Source organism: Condylura cristata, unplaced genomic scaffold, assembly GCF_000260355.1.
Source record: "Condylura cristata isolate star-nosed mole 26May11 unplaced genomic scaffold, ConCri1.0 scaffold00031, whole genome shotgun sequence".
NCBI classification, from domain to species: Eukaryota; Metazoa; Chordata; class Mammalia; order Eulipotyphla; family Talpidae; genus Condylura; species Condylura cristata.
Window position 1 is genome coordinate 2,568,269 of NW_004567132.1, and position 17,114 is coordinate 2,585,382.

The following is a 17,114-nucleotide window of genomic DNA, read 5'->3' on the forward strand; positions in this document are numbered from 1 at the left end:
TAACAGTGTAATTCTAGTTGAATGTATGTATATATGACAAGAAACTAGCCTGACAACAATTAATTCAAAATAGCTGTGAAGTGGAAAACAGTAACAGAATTTAAAATCTGTACATTTCAGACTTGAAATGCACATATCAAGCCATATCCAACCCAGATGATTTTCTATTTATCTCTATGAAGTTGAATTTATTTGCAACCTACTGATACTACTTAATATGATTTTTAAAAAATTCAGGAAATAAAGCAGACTAACAAAATCTGGTACCAAGTTTTAGTTTTTCGGGTTTTCTTTTGATAATTACTTATATTAACTAAGCAAAGTTCTAGAATTTTCTTTTTTAATAATAAATATTTCATGGTAATTTTGACACTTTCTACATAAGAAATTCACTTTTGGGAGATGTTCTTCTCAAAACCTGATAAAAACAGAATGTTTTACGTATTAGCACAATTACTCAGTGGAAAGATAATTCCTGAAGGTACATTGTATTTGGACTGCAAGATCTACAAATACCTAACAGAAGTCATTATCTTAAATTTCTCTGAGCACATAAACTCTAAAAATTGGTATATCAATATACTGCAGAAATTTTAAATCTATACCTTTTGGAATTTTAAGAGATCATGACTGTTAATGGAATCTGAAGTCCCAAAGTCAGTGCAGCTCTTACAGAAAGCCAATGTGAATTCCATCTTGTACCTAAATTGTCTTTCACTGGGAATATGACTCCCAGGCAGCTATGTAAAGAGGAATACCTGGCAGTACCCTGCAAGCTACAAGTATTTTCAATACTGTTTTAAACTGAATGGTTCTTAATGTAATCTTGTCAGTGTGAATATTTTAGTTGCCTTTAAGACTACTTCTGGTAGCACTGCAAAGGTGATAAAAGAGAGCCTAAGCCAGAACATGATTGTGCTATATAAAAAATCTACAAAATGGGCAAACTGCTTCAGTTTCAATTTACTCATGGAGGGAAAATACACAGGTGCCTCTGCCTTGCTTATATCTCTGAATAATTTCAGCTATCATAAGAGAGCAAATCTAGGAGACACTTCAAATACGAGATCAGGTGCTTTCTTAATACCACACATGCTATTTCCTCAACTGCTAGCCTCATACCTGTATCTTTGCCTATCAAAATTTTACCTGACTTCTCAATCGGAAAAATGTTAGTGTCACACTGAGAACTTTTCTGAATGAAGTCTATCTTTTCTCCACCTCACTCTCTCAATTCTACTATATCCCTAATTGCATCAGAGACATATACATAAAATAGGACTGAGTAAATAATAGCATAATTTCTTACTTCATGACAAAGATCTGGTTAAGAATACTCTCATATTTAGGAAAAAGAAATAGAAAAATATTAATAAAATGTTGCGTTTTTACTATCTACATGTTTCTGTTCAAATATTTGATAATAAAAATTGTTTCTAAGGAAGGCACTTACTGTTTTAAGTTCCTGGCGCAACTGCTGATTATAATTTGTGGACTCTTCTAATCTAGCTTCTAAAGCAGCAATTTTTTCTTCTTTTATCTCTAGGGACTTCTTCAGAGTAGATTCTAATTTTGACTCCAAAAGTTTGTACCTAAGATACAAAGTATAAAAATTATTTTTAAAGATAATTTATGACCAGAATGGTGCCACAAATAGGTTTTATAAAAATCTTTATTAAAAAAAGAAATTATCCTACTCTACTGCCCTACTACTCCCCTTTTAAATAATTACTGGTTAGGAAGCAAAAAATAGCACTGAATAAACTGAGCCCTAGGTTATAACCTAGGTTGTCAAAAGCAAAAAATAATGCTCAGAAAGGCACCTGGACTATACAAGTCTCCAAATAGTATTTTCAGTTTTATAAGAACAGAATCTAGAAAGAGGGAGTGCCTGAGCTTATTACATTATCAAGAATTTGGTCTACGATACAGAAAGTAGAGTATGTCAGGATATAGAATAAATTCATAAATTGGTGGCAAGATTAAATATCTTAATTGTTATCTTCACAGAAGTTCAGAAGGAAAATGAAATCAATTGAAAAACTGGAAAGGTTATTAGAGAAATTAGAGACAGATATGAAATTTGTGGACACCATCTGTCTGGAGGACAAGGAATGTTAAAGGTGTTTGTGTCTGTGAACTTTTATTTTCTTTGTGATATTAAGGCTAACTTACAGGTCTGGAAATGGCTGTGTTAGTGGCTTAAGTAATTTCTTTTCCTAATCCTACTCAATCATAATTTTTAAGTGCTTCAATTCCATTTACCAAAAGTTTTAGTTTAGTATATACCCTTATTTCTACGTCTAATGCTTTCATTATAAAAATATACACATCACAACTATTATATAACAGCTTCCTAACTAGTCTCTGTGCTTCCAAATTTGCCTCTTTTTTAATCATCTTTAATGTCACTCTATGAATTATTCAATATACCTTTGTGCCTTTATAGGATGCCTTTCTTCATTGTTCCTATCCTGTAAATTTTTCTCACACTTCAAAGCTCAGGTGAAGCACTGTCATTTGATATTTGATGGTCAGCAAATATGAACTTTATTAATGCTAACTAATTTATGAATTAAGGTTTGGGAAAGGTGCCAAATTGTAGGAAGGGCCCATCCATTTAACAAGGTCAGTTAGAGCAGTCACATGATTTAGTCTGCTTTTTGTTTGTTTGTTTAATTTTGTAACAAATTTAATACTTACCTGTCATCAGTACTTTGCTCATCATGTAAAAGTCGCTCTTTATTTAATCCTATCTTCTCAAGCTCATGAGTTAATTTTTCTAGATCATTATTCATTTGTTGAGTCTTCAATTTTTCACTCACCAAATCCTTATTTTAAAAGGAACGAAAAACATAAGTGTAAAGAATATAAAAAAATCTAAGAAATGCAGCCAAGTTTTTTTTTTAATCACCATCTAGGATTATATAATTTGAACCAGAAAGACAGAAATGTTGAATTTTCCTTCATCATTAGATAGTTAAGCAAAAAAATTATAACCTACCTCAAACAGAATTGTTTTCCTGCCTTTTTTTTAGCTACTATTTCTTAATTTTAGTGTTAAAAACTAAAAGGAGAAACATACAATTTAGATTTGAAAACTGTAGGGAAATAAATATATCTGTTAATTTTGTAATAATGAGCTAGGATTTTAGTGCCTATCTTAGTGTCACTAAATGTTGGATACAACAACTTTTTCCTGCTCCAAGTGTCCCACTCCCAGTGGAAAGGCTTTAAGATACTGATCTGAAGAACTAGAGGACATTCTTAGAAGCTCAGCTACAAGGAACCTGTTATGTCTAAAACTGTAGAACAATAGAGAAAAAAATCTGAAAGGTTAATAATGGCTCCTCACTCTATGCTGCTTTACCAGAAATTCAGACTTCAGAAATTCAATATTACTTTCTGCCAGAATGCAAAGAAACCTTTTATACTGTTAAAGGCTATAGGTAGTATTATCACAAAGCCACAGGGCAGCCAAAAAAAAAAAAAAAAAAAGAGCCAACCAAGCTATCATCTTCTAATCTGTACCTAATGTCCATCTACATTGTAAATTGAACACAACTATTCAGCAATTCCTAGATATATAATGATGACCTTTAAGTTCAGTCTGAATTACATTCTCAGGCTCAGAAGTAAAAATGCGTTGGATTTTTGGAGTCTGAAAGACCCAGATTTGATCAAAACTATGCTATCAAATCATACCTATATGAATAGTCTATATTAAGAAATTGGAAGCAACTACTGGTGAGGAAACGGTGAAGAAGGAACTCTTATCCAGTACTGGTGGGAATGTAAACTGGTGTAACCCCTATGGAGAATAGTATGAAAATTCTGTAAAGAAAACTAAAAATGGGAATACTATACAATCCACAAACAGGCATTTATCTGAGTAATGAAAACACTAATCAAAAAAAGTTATAGACCGTGTGTTCATAACAGGCTAAGACATGAATAACCTATATGGTCATCAACAGGTAACTGGATAAGAAGTATATATATATATTTACACACACATACACACTCAGTGGAACATAACTCAGTTATTATTAAAACAGATGAAATCTTCATGAAAACATGGAGAGAATTTAAGGTGATATTGTGCTAAAGCAAAAGATGTCAAAATGAAAGGCAATTATCAAATGGCTTTACATTATTTATAAACAAATGAATTAATAAATCCATCAAAAACAACTCTTGGGTATGAAAAAATATAAATGTTCCCAGAGGCTGCAAGGGAAGGGTAGAGAGAGTCGATCTGGTAGCATTTGAGTTGATAGTATAGCACATATAGGTGTGTTACTCCCTAAATATCGTATACGAAACTATGTATATCAATAAATTTTTTAAATTCAGATTTAAATTCAGCAATCTATCCATTTGTTACCTATGTGATCCTGAGTAATTAACAATGTCTCTGAACCTCAGTGAGTTTTCTAAATTATGGAGATAATACTTACACAGGATTGGTCACAAAAATTACATAAATATACTTAAATACAATTTATGAAGTTTCAAGCCCACGCATGTAGTTAGCACTAAAAGTAAGTTATCATATCTCCTATTGTATTTAGCATTCAGTAAGACTTTTAAACAAATTATTTTACTGTTATTTTGAAATAAAAGTATAAAACCATAATGTAATAATGGATACTATCAATACATGGAAATCTTATTACTATAGTATCCTCAAAAACAACATACATCTACTTCTTAATTGAACAAAAGTAGGAAATTGTTTTAGTCCTAATTCCAAATGCCTACTTTCAGCCATAAACAGATAATACAAATAAATGATGGGTTGCATAGCAACTTTAACCTTGAGTTAAATATATAAAAAATATTTTCCTTGAATTAAGGAACATATTTACCTCACGTAAAGTAACCAAAGTTTTTATATCAATAGTTGCTCTTTTTACAAGCTCTTTATTTTCTTTCTCTAATTCTTTCAGTCGAATACAGGATTCTTTATAAATACCAATCTCTCTAAATAGAGTTTTGTTTTCTTTTTCAAGGTTTCCAATTTTCACATTATTTTCTTCTAATGTGGTATCTTTTATTTCTGCTTGTTGTCGAAGTCTCTTATTTTCCTTCTCTAGTTGTTTCTTATCCTTTTCCAGTTGAGAAGTCTCTTGCTCTAGTGACCTATTCTCTTTTTCTAGCTGTTCTAGTCTTTTGCTAGATATTTTTAACTCTTCTAGGTTCTTTTGCAATGTTTGATTTTCCATCTCTAAGTCTTGTAGTTCACTCTCTAATTGTTGAATTTTTTTATTGCTGTTTTCTAGGGCTTTCTGTAACCTTTGATTTTCCGTATCTAAACCTTGGTAGCTAACTTCTAAGCGTTCTGTTTTCTTAAAAGATGCTTTCATAAGTTCTAAACCCTTCTTAAGTTGCTCTTTTTCACTTTCTAGTTCTTTATTTTCTAGTTGTAATTGAGCCATTTTCATGCTTGCACATTTCAAAGATTCCACATTCCTACGAAGTTCTAAGTTTTCCTCATCAAGTTGGGAATTCTCTTTCTCAAGGGATTCTAACTGAAAAGTAAGGTTTTTAAAGCTATCCAATGTTTTTTTTAATTTTCTATTTTCTCTTTCCAGCTCTGAATTTTCTTGTTCTAAGGCATCAGTTTTTTCACAAGTAATTTTTAAATTGGTTATCTTTTTCTGCAACAATTCATTTTCTTTTTCAAGATGATGCAACTCATTTTCAAGTTCTTCTGCTCGTTCTCCTTTTTCTTTATAAAGTTCCAATTCTTTCCTAATTTGTCTTTTTTCAAACTCAATCTTGCTCAGTTTGCTACTTGTTTCTTTGATAGATTCATGGAGAATTTTATTTTCTTTTTCAATGTCTTTCACTCTTGCTTCAGCACTTATTTGGGAACGCTGCCTTAAGGAAGACACAGTTTGATTCAAGTGTTCATTTTCCTGTTCCAACATTTTTATCTAATTCAAAAAAAGGAAGAAAAATAAAAAACATAACAGATCAAGAGCTAAATCTTTTAAATCAGTTTCCCTTCCAAAAAATTAACAGGGAGATCAGAACATAACAAGTACTAAAATGAGTATTTTAAAATTCACTGCCAGGTTGTAAAATGTATGTCTTTAAGGAGTTCATAAGATTAATAGAATTATTAAGCGACATATTCAATATTGATCAAAATGATCTTCAGATAATTACAGCTACATATTTCAAATATAAAGTTAAATATACACACATAGGTCCTTAAGGATGTAAATCTTTATTTTCATTAAATTTTGCAGTGTATCATCAATAACTATTTGCTGCACAATGTGAATAACTGTGTGTATTTATTCGCCAAAAGAATTTAAATTTGGAAACATCAAAATAACAAAATCCTCTGGTACAATTATGAACTAATCAATCAAATTTATAAGCATGACTTTTAATATTTCCCTCTAAAGTTAGTGCATCAAACAATCTCTTAAGAATCTTGTAAAATTAAAGATAGGTTTATACTCAGCTCTAGAGTTTCTATAGTTCTATAAAAATCTGCAAATTTACAGGTGGCCTAAGGACTTCATCAAGATAATATAAAACAACAAAAACTATTCATAAAAAATACAAAGAAACTAAAAGGTAGCAAGTAACTTAATTTATCTATTTTCTGTTTCTTTAAGCATACAATGGAATAAGCAACAAACAGTTGAAAATAAATGATAGTGTCCAAGATAATTGCTGTTAATTGCTGTTGCCACTTCTTTCTCTTTAGTGGAGTTAACAGCATAGCTGTATTTCTCCCAAATGCATTCAGAGACTTTAGAAACTGTTTCCTCATTCCACAGATAATGAAAACACAAACACTGCAAAATTTTATCTAGGATAACTATTATGAATACAGAAATTAAAAAATTCTAAGCTTTCCAAAAACATCAGGATAGAAAGAGGTTAAACCACTGTTACTTTGTAATCTACAAAATTGTAAGATATTTCTCTCAGTGTGACTTGTATAACTTCTAAATTAATGTAATAAATTTTAAGATATATTATTCAATAGGAAATTTATGAACCTGTCTCTCTGAATTTTCTCTCAGAGTTTCAATTGTTTTTTCAAGTTGAGCTTTCTCCTTCATTAGATCCTTGCTTAAATTCTGACAATTCTGAAGACTCTGCTTTTCTTGAATAACCTCATTTTCAAGCATTTCAACCTGGAGGAAGTTAAATCACAAAACAATATAGCATGAAGTATTTTCAAGTGAAGAATATATCAAAGTAAAATATAATTGTGAATAATGGATAAAAATAATTTTATACCCAAACAGTAAAACTTCAGAATTTGGTATTAAAATTCAAGTAATAATTCATGCTAATTTTAAAAACTGTATAAAACTGCAGAAATAACTATTTTTCTTATTCTCTGCATCCTTAAGGGCAAACTACTTCTAAACACAAAGATAAATCCAATTAAATATATGATAATTATATACAATTTGATTACTTCTTTGGATTGGTAAGATTTGTAAACTGGAATTTTAATTATAGTCAAGGAATTTCAATAAGCAAGGGAGAAAACAGACTATAAAAAGCATGAAGGAGAAGATAAGCAAAGGTGATATAGGGCCCTTCCTAGTTGCACAATGGGTTAGGATGCATCACTCCAAGCTCGCTGCAGCTACTTCAGTGCAAGTTCGATCCCTGGCCCTGGAGGTGACACACATGGCCCAGCAGACCTCTCCTGACCCTCCCCGCTGCTCCCCCCAGCAGTGTACTTTGTCAATCTGCCTATTCTGCTCCCCACTCTGTCTCTGGTGAAGCCTCTTACCACCTCTGCACCTCTGGCTTGTACCCCAGTTCTGTATTACTAAATAAATAAATCTTCAGGAAAAAAAGGTGATATAAGTTTAGTGAGGAAACAAAAAAAGACTGGATTTACAATAAAGAGCATACTAACTAAAGAATAATTACTAAAGAAAAAAGGTCTGAGTAAAACCTGAGCAAACATTTATAATCTAGTTTTAAATGTATTGTTATTTATATATTTTGGAGATATAACAATGAGGTTAATAAGTATAAAATAGCTGTTCAAAATATTCCAAATCATTCATTTTCCCATTTTTTTTTTTAAGGATTTTTTTATTTGTGCATACAGAGCTGGGCTACAGGCCAGAGGCTCAGGGGCGGCAAGAGGCTTCACCAGAGACAGAGTTGAAGAACAGGCAGATCGACGAAGTACACTGCTGAGGGGAGCAGCGGGCAGATCAGGAGAGGTCTGCCACGCCATGTGGTCACCTCTGGGGCAGGCGGGAATTGAACTCATGCGGAAGAGGCTTTAGCTTCTCAGTGCTGCACTTTAACCTGCTGCGCCACCAGGGAGGGCCTATTCTTTCTTTTTTAAAAACGATTTATTTATGCATACAGAGCTGGGGTACAGGCCAGAGGTGTGGGGGTGAGAGGATTTACTAGCAACAGAGTAGGGAGCAGAACAGGCAGATGTACTGAAATACACTGCTGAAGGGAGCAGCAGGCAGGTCAAGGGAGGTCTGTCATGCTGTGTGGGTCACTTCCCTGGCTTGGGATCAAATTCATGCTCCAGTGGCTGCAGATCACTTCATAGTGCTGTGCTTTAACCTGCTACAACACCAGAGACGGCTCATTTTCCCATTATTCTAATAAAATATTCAAGTCAGGTAGAATCTTGTAAAATTAAAGATAGGTTTATACTCAGCTCTAGAGTTTCTATAGTTCTATAAAAATCTGCAAATTTACAGGTGGCCTAAGGACTTCATCAAGATAATATAAAAAAAAAAGACCACCAGATACAAATCTCCTTATTGAAGTATACTATTTTTTTAAAGATTTATTTATTCGTGCATACAGAACTGGGGTACAGGCCAGAGGCTCAGGGGCGGTGAGAGGCTTCACCAGAGACAGAGTGGGGAGCAGAACAGGCAGATCGACGAAGTACACTGCTGAGGGGAGCAGCGGGCGGGTCAGGAGAGGTCTGCCACGCCATGTGGTCACCTCCGGGGCAGGCGGGAATCGAACTCATGCGGAAGCAGCTTTAGATTCTCAGTGCTGTGCTTTAACCCGCTGCGCCACCAGGGAGGGCCATATATATTAACTATTAACTCAAATTTAATATTAACATACAAATTCAAAACATTTTTAGCTATTAACTACTAATATGGTTCCTCATTATAAACGGACTGAATGTTATTTAATTATTCACTTGCCATTTTATATCAGAGAGATTCAAGAGGAACATTCAATTTACAAGACATTTTCACAAGTAATTACTGTAGAATCACTAAGAATTTGCTACTTAGACTTCAAAACTAATATCAAAATAGAAATGTAATGTAAACATTTAATTATAATGACAACCAAAAGAAAACTGTTCCAAATTCTAAATGGCTATTGTTACTATGATTGCCAAATGCTTAACACTACTTGTTTAATGGATTAAATGTTGCAAAAATGTTGTAAAACAGTACAGATCTTGCAAGAAAACAGGGAGTCTATAGGTACCTAAAGCCAGTAGTTCTCAATCATGGTGCAGAGAGCAAGATGAGCCTCTCACCCTGGAACTTCTTAGAAATGAGAATTCTTAGCCCCCGTCCCAGACCAATCAAATCAGAAACTCTAAACATGGGCTCAGAAATCTATTTTAACCATCCCTTCAGGTAATTTGATGCATACAATAGTTCAAAACCACTGATCAAAAGAGATATTTTCATAATGAAATCTAGAAACTCAGAATTTCTCAAGGAAGAAAGTAGTTATGGATAACTACATAAATTGATACACAGAATAAATGTACAAGCTTATTGTAATATTGAGCATAGTGAACAAGAAATGGAAACAATGTGAAAACAAATTTTGGAGAGAAGAAACTTTGGAGAAGTGTTCATAATTAAAACAACACTTTTTATATGATTCTACTTAAATAAATATAAATTTCTATATGTAAAAAAGTAGGCAAAAAAAAATTTTGGTCAAATTGTCCCACAATTATTTTTGTTCAACTACTTCCTAGTTAAAACTTATGTTTCAAATGCTTACATATGTTCTCTAAATACTACCTTCCACTAAGGAAGAAAGGTTATTTGGAGAAATGGTTCTTTCCAGTCTGGGGCAAGAAATGGTCAATAGAGTCTAGAGCATTTTCTCACAGCAGAAAGCAAGAAAGACTTCAAGGACTAAAGTTATATCATAAGGATTCATTAAGAGGCTTAAAATTAGTGCACCAACAGACTTGTATTTTTTAAATTTAAGAGTTCATAATCTTGCAAAACAACAAACTCATTTATTGGAGGGTAGTTATAAGAACAAAGAACAAATTCATTTTGGGAAACTGGCACATAAAGGAAAAGGATCAGATATGCACCCTACATTTTAAAATAAGCTGTTGCTCAGAATAAGGAATAACTGTTTTTTTTTTAAAGATTTATTTATTTATGCTTACAGAACTGGGGTACAGGCCAGAGGTGAGGTAGGTGAGAATATTCACTAGAGACAGAGGAGGGAGCAGAACAGGCAGATTGACTAAGTATGTGTGCTATACCAAACAGAGAGGTCTGACACACCAGGTGGGTCAACCTCCTGGCCGGGTATCAAACTCATGCTGCAGTGGCTTTGGAGGGCTTCATAATGAAGTGCTTTAAACGGTTCTAACACCAGGGGAGAGCCTTGTTGGTTTTTTTGTGAATAGTTTTTAAAATCAATTATCTTTGCAAAAATACTGCAAATTCCAAATTAAGAAGGTTTAATATAATTAGATCAGGATTTTGCCTGCCTCTGATAAATTAATGGACCTAAGTACATGATTTTCCAAGATAATATAAAAAAAAAAGACCACCAGATACAAATCTCCTTATTGAAGTATACTATTTATAATAGTTTTAGTAAAAACTCAACTTGAAGCTGAGAAGTACAGGTGACAGAACAAATTAAGTAACACAAAAAGGATACAATCAACAAAACCTATTCAGATTATTAGACAACCTAGTTTAACAGAAAAACTGCTAGGAAAAAAAGAGTATACCTACAAACTTAAAAAAAAAAAAAAAGAAAAAGAAAAACCTAAGGGCAACATCAACTGACCAAACATACACATCTTATTTGGACTGAGTCAAACAAAATGTAAAAATAACAACAGAAACCAAGATGCTCACAAAAATTATTAATTTTGAAATTAATGTTAATGATAAAGTCACTAATTCCTTGATTTTCTGGCCTTAAGTAATGATATTATTTATGGTGAAAAATACAATGTTATGATTCATTTCAACATAATCTAGTGGTTTTGGGAAGAACAGACAGGAGTAGAGAAAAGGTGTTCACTTACTCTACATTTATTTATGCATGAAAATTTACATAGTAATATTGTTAAAATAATATAGATGGTTGATTACAAGCTAAAAATATGTTCTAGTACAGTGCTAGTTATTTATATATGTGTATACTTTTAACATTACATTCAACATTAATTTTTGTTTACCTTTTTATTTAGTCTTTGATTTTCCTTTTCAGTTTTTAGAATTTTGGAAGTATTGCCTTCTGTAGAATCCATAGTACTCCGAAGTTCTTCTACAGTTTTCGTCAAACTCTGGTTTTCCATCTCTAACTTTAATAACCGACTTGACGTCAACTCATTCACCTCATGACCCAAGGATTTTTGCGGTGCTATTAAAAAAATATGTCATTGATAGAACTATGTTTATTCATTCATACTGAGTATCAGATAGTATATCACAGATAACAGATAACAGAGAAGAAAATCTTGAATTTTCAACTCATCCATAAGCATTTTAATGGAAAACAAACATAAAAAATAGACTAAAAAATACAGATTGAGCACCAGTTTTAATTTGAGAAATTAACTACTTGACAATATCCACATCAATTTAACTTCAGTGTCTCTTAAGAGACATATATAAAATATAGTTATTGTCTTGTATGCCTTGTGTCTTACACAGTCACTGTATTACTCAAAGAATAAATGTAAAGCATATCTATGTTATACCTTCAAAAATTAAAGGCAGTATAAGGAGAAATACCCTAATAAGACTGACATTAAACATTGATCATTTCAAAAAAAATCTTTCTCTAAATCAATAATCCCTGGTTAATTGTTAAGAATAAACTGTACTCCGTTTTGCCAAAGAAAATCATCCAAATAGACTTCTAGTACATGACATTTTATAAAATGCACAAATACATATAAAACTTCTATTTCTGCAAGCATGTTCTCTTAAAAATTAGGTACTATAAAATATCCACCAGATTTTAGGGAGCCTCCATCCTTATTTTCAGCTTTTGTTCTAATCAGCATTCTATTATATTTTTTTAAAAAACAAGATTTTTTTTTTAAGATTTATTTATTTGTGCATACAGAACTGGGGTACAGGCCAGAGGCTCAAGGGCGGCGAGAGGCTTCACCAGAGACAGAGTGGGGAGCAGAACAGGCAGATCGACAAAGTACACTGCTGAGGGGAGCAGCGGGCAGGTCAGGAGAGGTCTGCCACACCATGTGGTTACCTCGGGGGCAGGCGGGAATCGAACTCATGTGGAAGTGGCTTTAGCTTCTCAGTGCTGTGCTTTAACCCGCTGCGCCACCAGGGAGGGCCTCTATTAATCTTTTAATTCAAAGCTGGTATACTGGAAAATCAGTTTTTATTTTTAAATGATATAACTACATATATCATTATATTTGTTTTAAGTGTACAGCAAAATGATTTGATATTTGTATATACTATAAAATGATCACCTTACTAAGTCTAGTTAACACCCATCACTTTACAGTTAGAATGTTTTCTCCTGTGTGAGAACTTTAAAGATCTACTCTGTCTGCAACTTCCATGTATACAACAATTAACTTCCATGTATAATACAGTATTATTAACTATAATCACAATACAGTAAGTTTCCGATCCAGAACTTACTTATAAATTAATAGCATTAATTTTTAAAATTTTGTCGTATTCTTTAATAAAACTCTATTCATAATTTGTGGGCATGCATTTCAAGTAAAATTAGGCTATAATACATTGAGATATATTGATAATACTGTAAATACGTATGACTATGGTTCAAGAAGTCTTCAGGTAAGGCTATGAAATATTTAAAAGTATGCTTATGACACATTGAGGTTAAAAAGAATTAATTCACACTGATCTGATGACATCTAAAATATCTGTGAATGTATAGAAAAATTCTGAAAACAGTCATTCTAAAATATAAAAGCAACTTAAAATGTTTTAAGAAACTTTAATGCCCTCCTTCACTTTTTTTGTAAAATATATATACATACATGTGTATATATGTATACACATGTATGTATATATTGGTATATATGTATATGTGTGTATGTATATGGTGTGTGTATATGTATATATACATACAGATACACATATATGTACATATATGTACGTGTACATGTACATCTACATATACAAGAACTAGGTACAGACCAGAACTGCGGCAGGGTGGAGAGTGTAAAAGGATTCACCAGAGACAGAGTGATGAGGACAGGCAGACTGAATGAAATACACTGCTGAGGGGAGCAGCGGGTAGGCCAGGAGAGGCCTGCTGCACCATATGGGTCACCTTCCTGGTCAAACTTTTGCTGCAGTAGCTGCAGCTAGCTTTATTGAACTGTGCTTTAAACTGTTGCACCACTGGGGGTGGGGGGGCCCTAATCTCCTCCTGTATATATTGCTCCATATTTTCCAAATTTTTTTACAAGGTTGCTTATGTAACTTAAAAAAAAAAAAACACAACTACACTAGAATGAAATGAATATTCAGACTTACTATACCAGCTAAGATCAACAACAAAACAACTGAGATATAGTGAGGATAATAACAGTTAAAATGCTGTAACAATAAAATTAAGTATAATATGCCCTCCCTACTGGCATAACAGGTTAGGACGCAACACTGCTAGCTAGCCACAGCCACTTCAATCGAGTTCGATCCCTCGCCCTGGAGGTGATCCATATGGCGCTGCAGACCTCTCCTGGCCTGACTGCTGTCCCCTCATTAGTATGCTTCATCGATCTGCCTATTCTGCTACCCCATTCTGTCTCTGGTGAATTTTCTCACTGCCCCTACACACCTCTGGCTTGTACCCAAGTTCGGTGTGAATAAATAAATAAATCTTAAAAAAAAAATTATGTATAACAATAGTTAACATCAACAAATTCAATCCTTAATGTCCTACAATTATTGACATAACAGCTAAGCTCTTAACAGTATAACTGTAGTTATTTTAGTATTAGGAAATACTAAGCCTGAATTGCTTTCTTTGTAATTCAATTCAGAACGAACACAATAAAAAAATTTCCATAAATATTGTTAAGAAACACATCTAAGCAAGTTCACTGGCCGAAAAGCATCACTTAATATTTAACAGTAAATTTACATGGTGCCACAGAATTTTGAGTAAGCTATCAGGAATAAAATTATATAAAGTCTAATGGCAATAAATATAATAAGTCATCTATATAGGTAATTATTCTAGAAACATCACACTATATGTACTCTTAAAATTTAACACTATATACTCAAGGCCTAGTCTACTATTTTTACATGACTTAAGTTCTAATAAATATCTGCTGAAGGAAGGAATGCAAGTAGAATAATCTAAAACTGGGTAGTTGAGGGATTATGGAACCAATCTAATTCAAGTAAATATGATTTGGGTTTAATGTCAATAAAGTATACTAGCATTAGCATACATAATCCTATAATCGTAACAATGTGTTGTATGTTTATATATACCTAGTAAGTAAGAAAGATGACAAGTCAATATAGTTTTTGTATTGGGGGTTAGGTGTTGTATTCTTTCTAATATAAAACTGGAATGGTTGGTAGATAAATCATAAAATTGAGATCTTATATATTGTCAAAAGTATTAAAGATCTTTAACTTGCTTTATTCTGACTACATGCTCACCTAACAATCTTCCCACTGTTTGACTTAATGTTTTGGTTTGACTATAGTCAAAGAACATGCTGATCATTAACAGAACTTTTATTATTTAGTAGATGGTTATAATTCTGCAAACAATTAAACGGGTATTTCAATTTCTTGTGCCATTAAAACATGAAAGTGTCTCAACAACTAATCAAATGTGCTATTGGACTGTTGGAAAAGTCACAACATATTTTTGCTGTTTTTCAAAAGCCATTTATTTATAAAAAGAATAACGGTCAACCAATGACATATTGCCTGTTTTGTTTGATAACCATCTGCCATCTTTCAGTGAACTTCACAATTCTCCTTTCACAGAAGGATCTGTCTTTACTGGCGATAAACTGAAGAAGGTGCTGATTTACAGCCTCATCTGAATTGAAAGTTTTACCATACTAGGAATTTTGAACAAAACAAGTGGAATTCTGATGGTGCGAGGTCAGGCAAGTATAGTGCATAGGGCAATACATCCCATCCAAATTCCAACAATCTTTGACCAGTGATCAAAAGTGTGTGTGGTCTCAGATTGTCATGATGGAACAAACACCTTTACAATTAACATGCCCTGGATGTTTCTGGATGGTATTTCATTCAAATTGTCCAGTTGCCAATAATACATATTTGAATTGCTCTTTGGTTCCCTGACAAGAGTTCAAAAAACGTGACACCTTTAAAATCCCACCACACTGAGAACATAACCCTCCTCTGATGAATGTCTGCTATTGATGTCATTTAAGGGGAACCATCATGTCGGGATCAAGACCATTTGTGCACCAGATTTGTTGTAAACAGTCCCCTTCTCATCACCAGTTATCTGTCTCTTCAAAAAAGGATCATTTTCCTTACATTTAATAGCACATCACAGATGTTTATACACTCCACCAAATAAACTTAGTTGAAGTTCATGAAGAAATCAAAAATCACACTTGCTTACACCTCCCAGATTTTTCAAGTTGGTCATAAATGCTTGAATGATGAATATTCAATCTCTCATGTTTTATGATGTGGGTTTGATTCATTCAATGCCTTTAATTTTGTCATAATCGATTTTGGTGGGTCTCCCTGACCAAGGAGCATCACTGAGATCAAAAATCACCAGCATGGAATTTTGTGAACCACTGTTGGCACTAAAGTTCTAGCGCACTGTGGTCATAAATTTTATGCAACTTTTCACAAGTTTGACACATGCTCTTCTCTTTATAGAAATAAAACAGCAAAATATGGCAAAAATGCAGAGTTTGGTCTTCCATCTTCAACTTGCAAAATCCTCAAGACTCAACCAAATCATTCAAATTTTTTAAATGAAACCAGAATGTCGACTGTTAAAGTGAAAATCAGTAACATGACTCTAGCAGTTGCAAAACTGAACTAGTTCCACCTGTTGCAAAAATGCACCATGACTTTTCCAACAACTCAACAGTATACTCAAAAAGTTCAATTGCAAAACATGCAAACATAAGGACCCATAATGTGAAAATACATATTACTTGATAAAACCTAGACAGACAGCTGGCCTTGTGAGACATTTCCAACTGAGTAAAGATTGCAATAAAGCATCCAGAAATGTATGCATTAAATACAACTTTGAATTCATTTAAATAAAACAATCTGTGAATACCTTCAGAAATTTCACTAGTTCTGGAAATCTGTTCCAGCTCCCAGCCCAGATGTAATGACTCATCCATACTTTGTTTCTGTGCCATTTCCAAAGTCATATTTTCTTCCATTAATTCTTCAATTTTTTTTCTGTCCATATCACGTTCCTTTTTTTATTGGCAGGAAATAAGAGAAACAAAGCTAAGAAACAGTACAATTTCAAGCTGTTATTTTACTATTTGTAACATTTACTTATCAGAAACACTGAATGAGGATAAACTTTGAAAGTTTAAAATTTTCAGTAATAATCAGCTACTGTAATTATTACTGTTGGTCTTTATACTGATCAGTGTGACATCCTTTTTGAGTGACCTTTGGAGAAACTCTGAAAGCTTCTCATAATCAATGTATTAGTAATATAACCTAAGAGTTCTGATCCAATTTTAGCAATATTTTTATTTCTGTATTTTATTGACATGTTTATATAATACTTGTAAGGGTTTTTTTTTTAATTAGGTGAAATTAATAACCTGTTAGTAACAGAAGAAGAAATTTCCACTACTCCTATATATATATATATATATA

General features: G+C 32.9%; 1 protein-coding gene across 3 annotated transcripts in view; it reads right to left on the bottom strand.

Annotated features, from left to right (window-relative positions):
• Positions 1–17,114, bottom strand: part of CCDC88A (coiled-coil domain containing 88A) — a 137,319-nt gene that overhangs the window by 56,949 nt on the left and 63,256 nt on the right. For all 3 annotated transcript variants that reach the window (XR_001145947.1, XM_004691409.2, XM_012731528.1), the window contains exons 12-17: positions 16,552–16,696; positions 11,459–11,643; positions 7,029–7,166; positions 4,872–5,942; positions 2,704–2,831; positions 1,454–1,592 (exon numbers count right to left, since the gene is read on the bottom strand). Coding sequence is in view for 2 of the 3 variants with exons in the window: in XM_004691409.2 (XP_004691466.1) it covers positions 1,454–1,592; positions 2,704–2,831; positions 4,872–5,942; positions 7,029–7,166; positions 11,459–11,643; positions 16,552–16,696 (1,806 nt within the window). In the remaining variant the exon portion in view is untranslated. The remainder of the gene's footprint in view (positions 1–1,453; positions 1,593–2,703; positions 2,832–4,871; positions 5,943–7,028; positions 7,167–11,458; positions 11,644–16,551; positions 16,697–17,114) is intronic.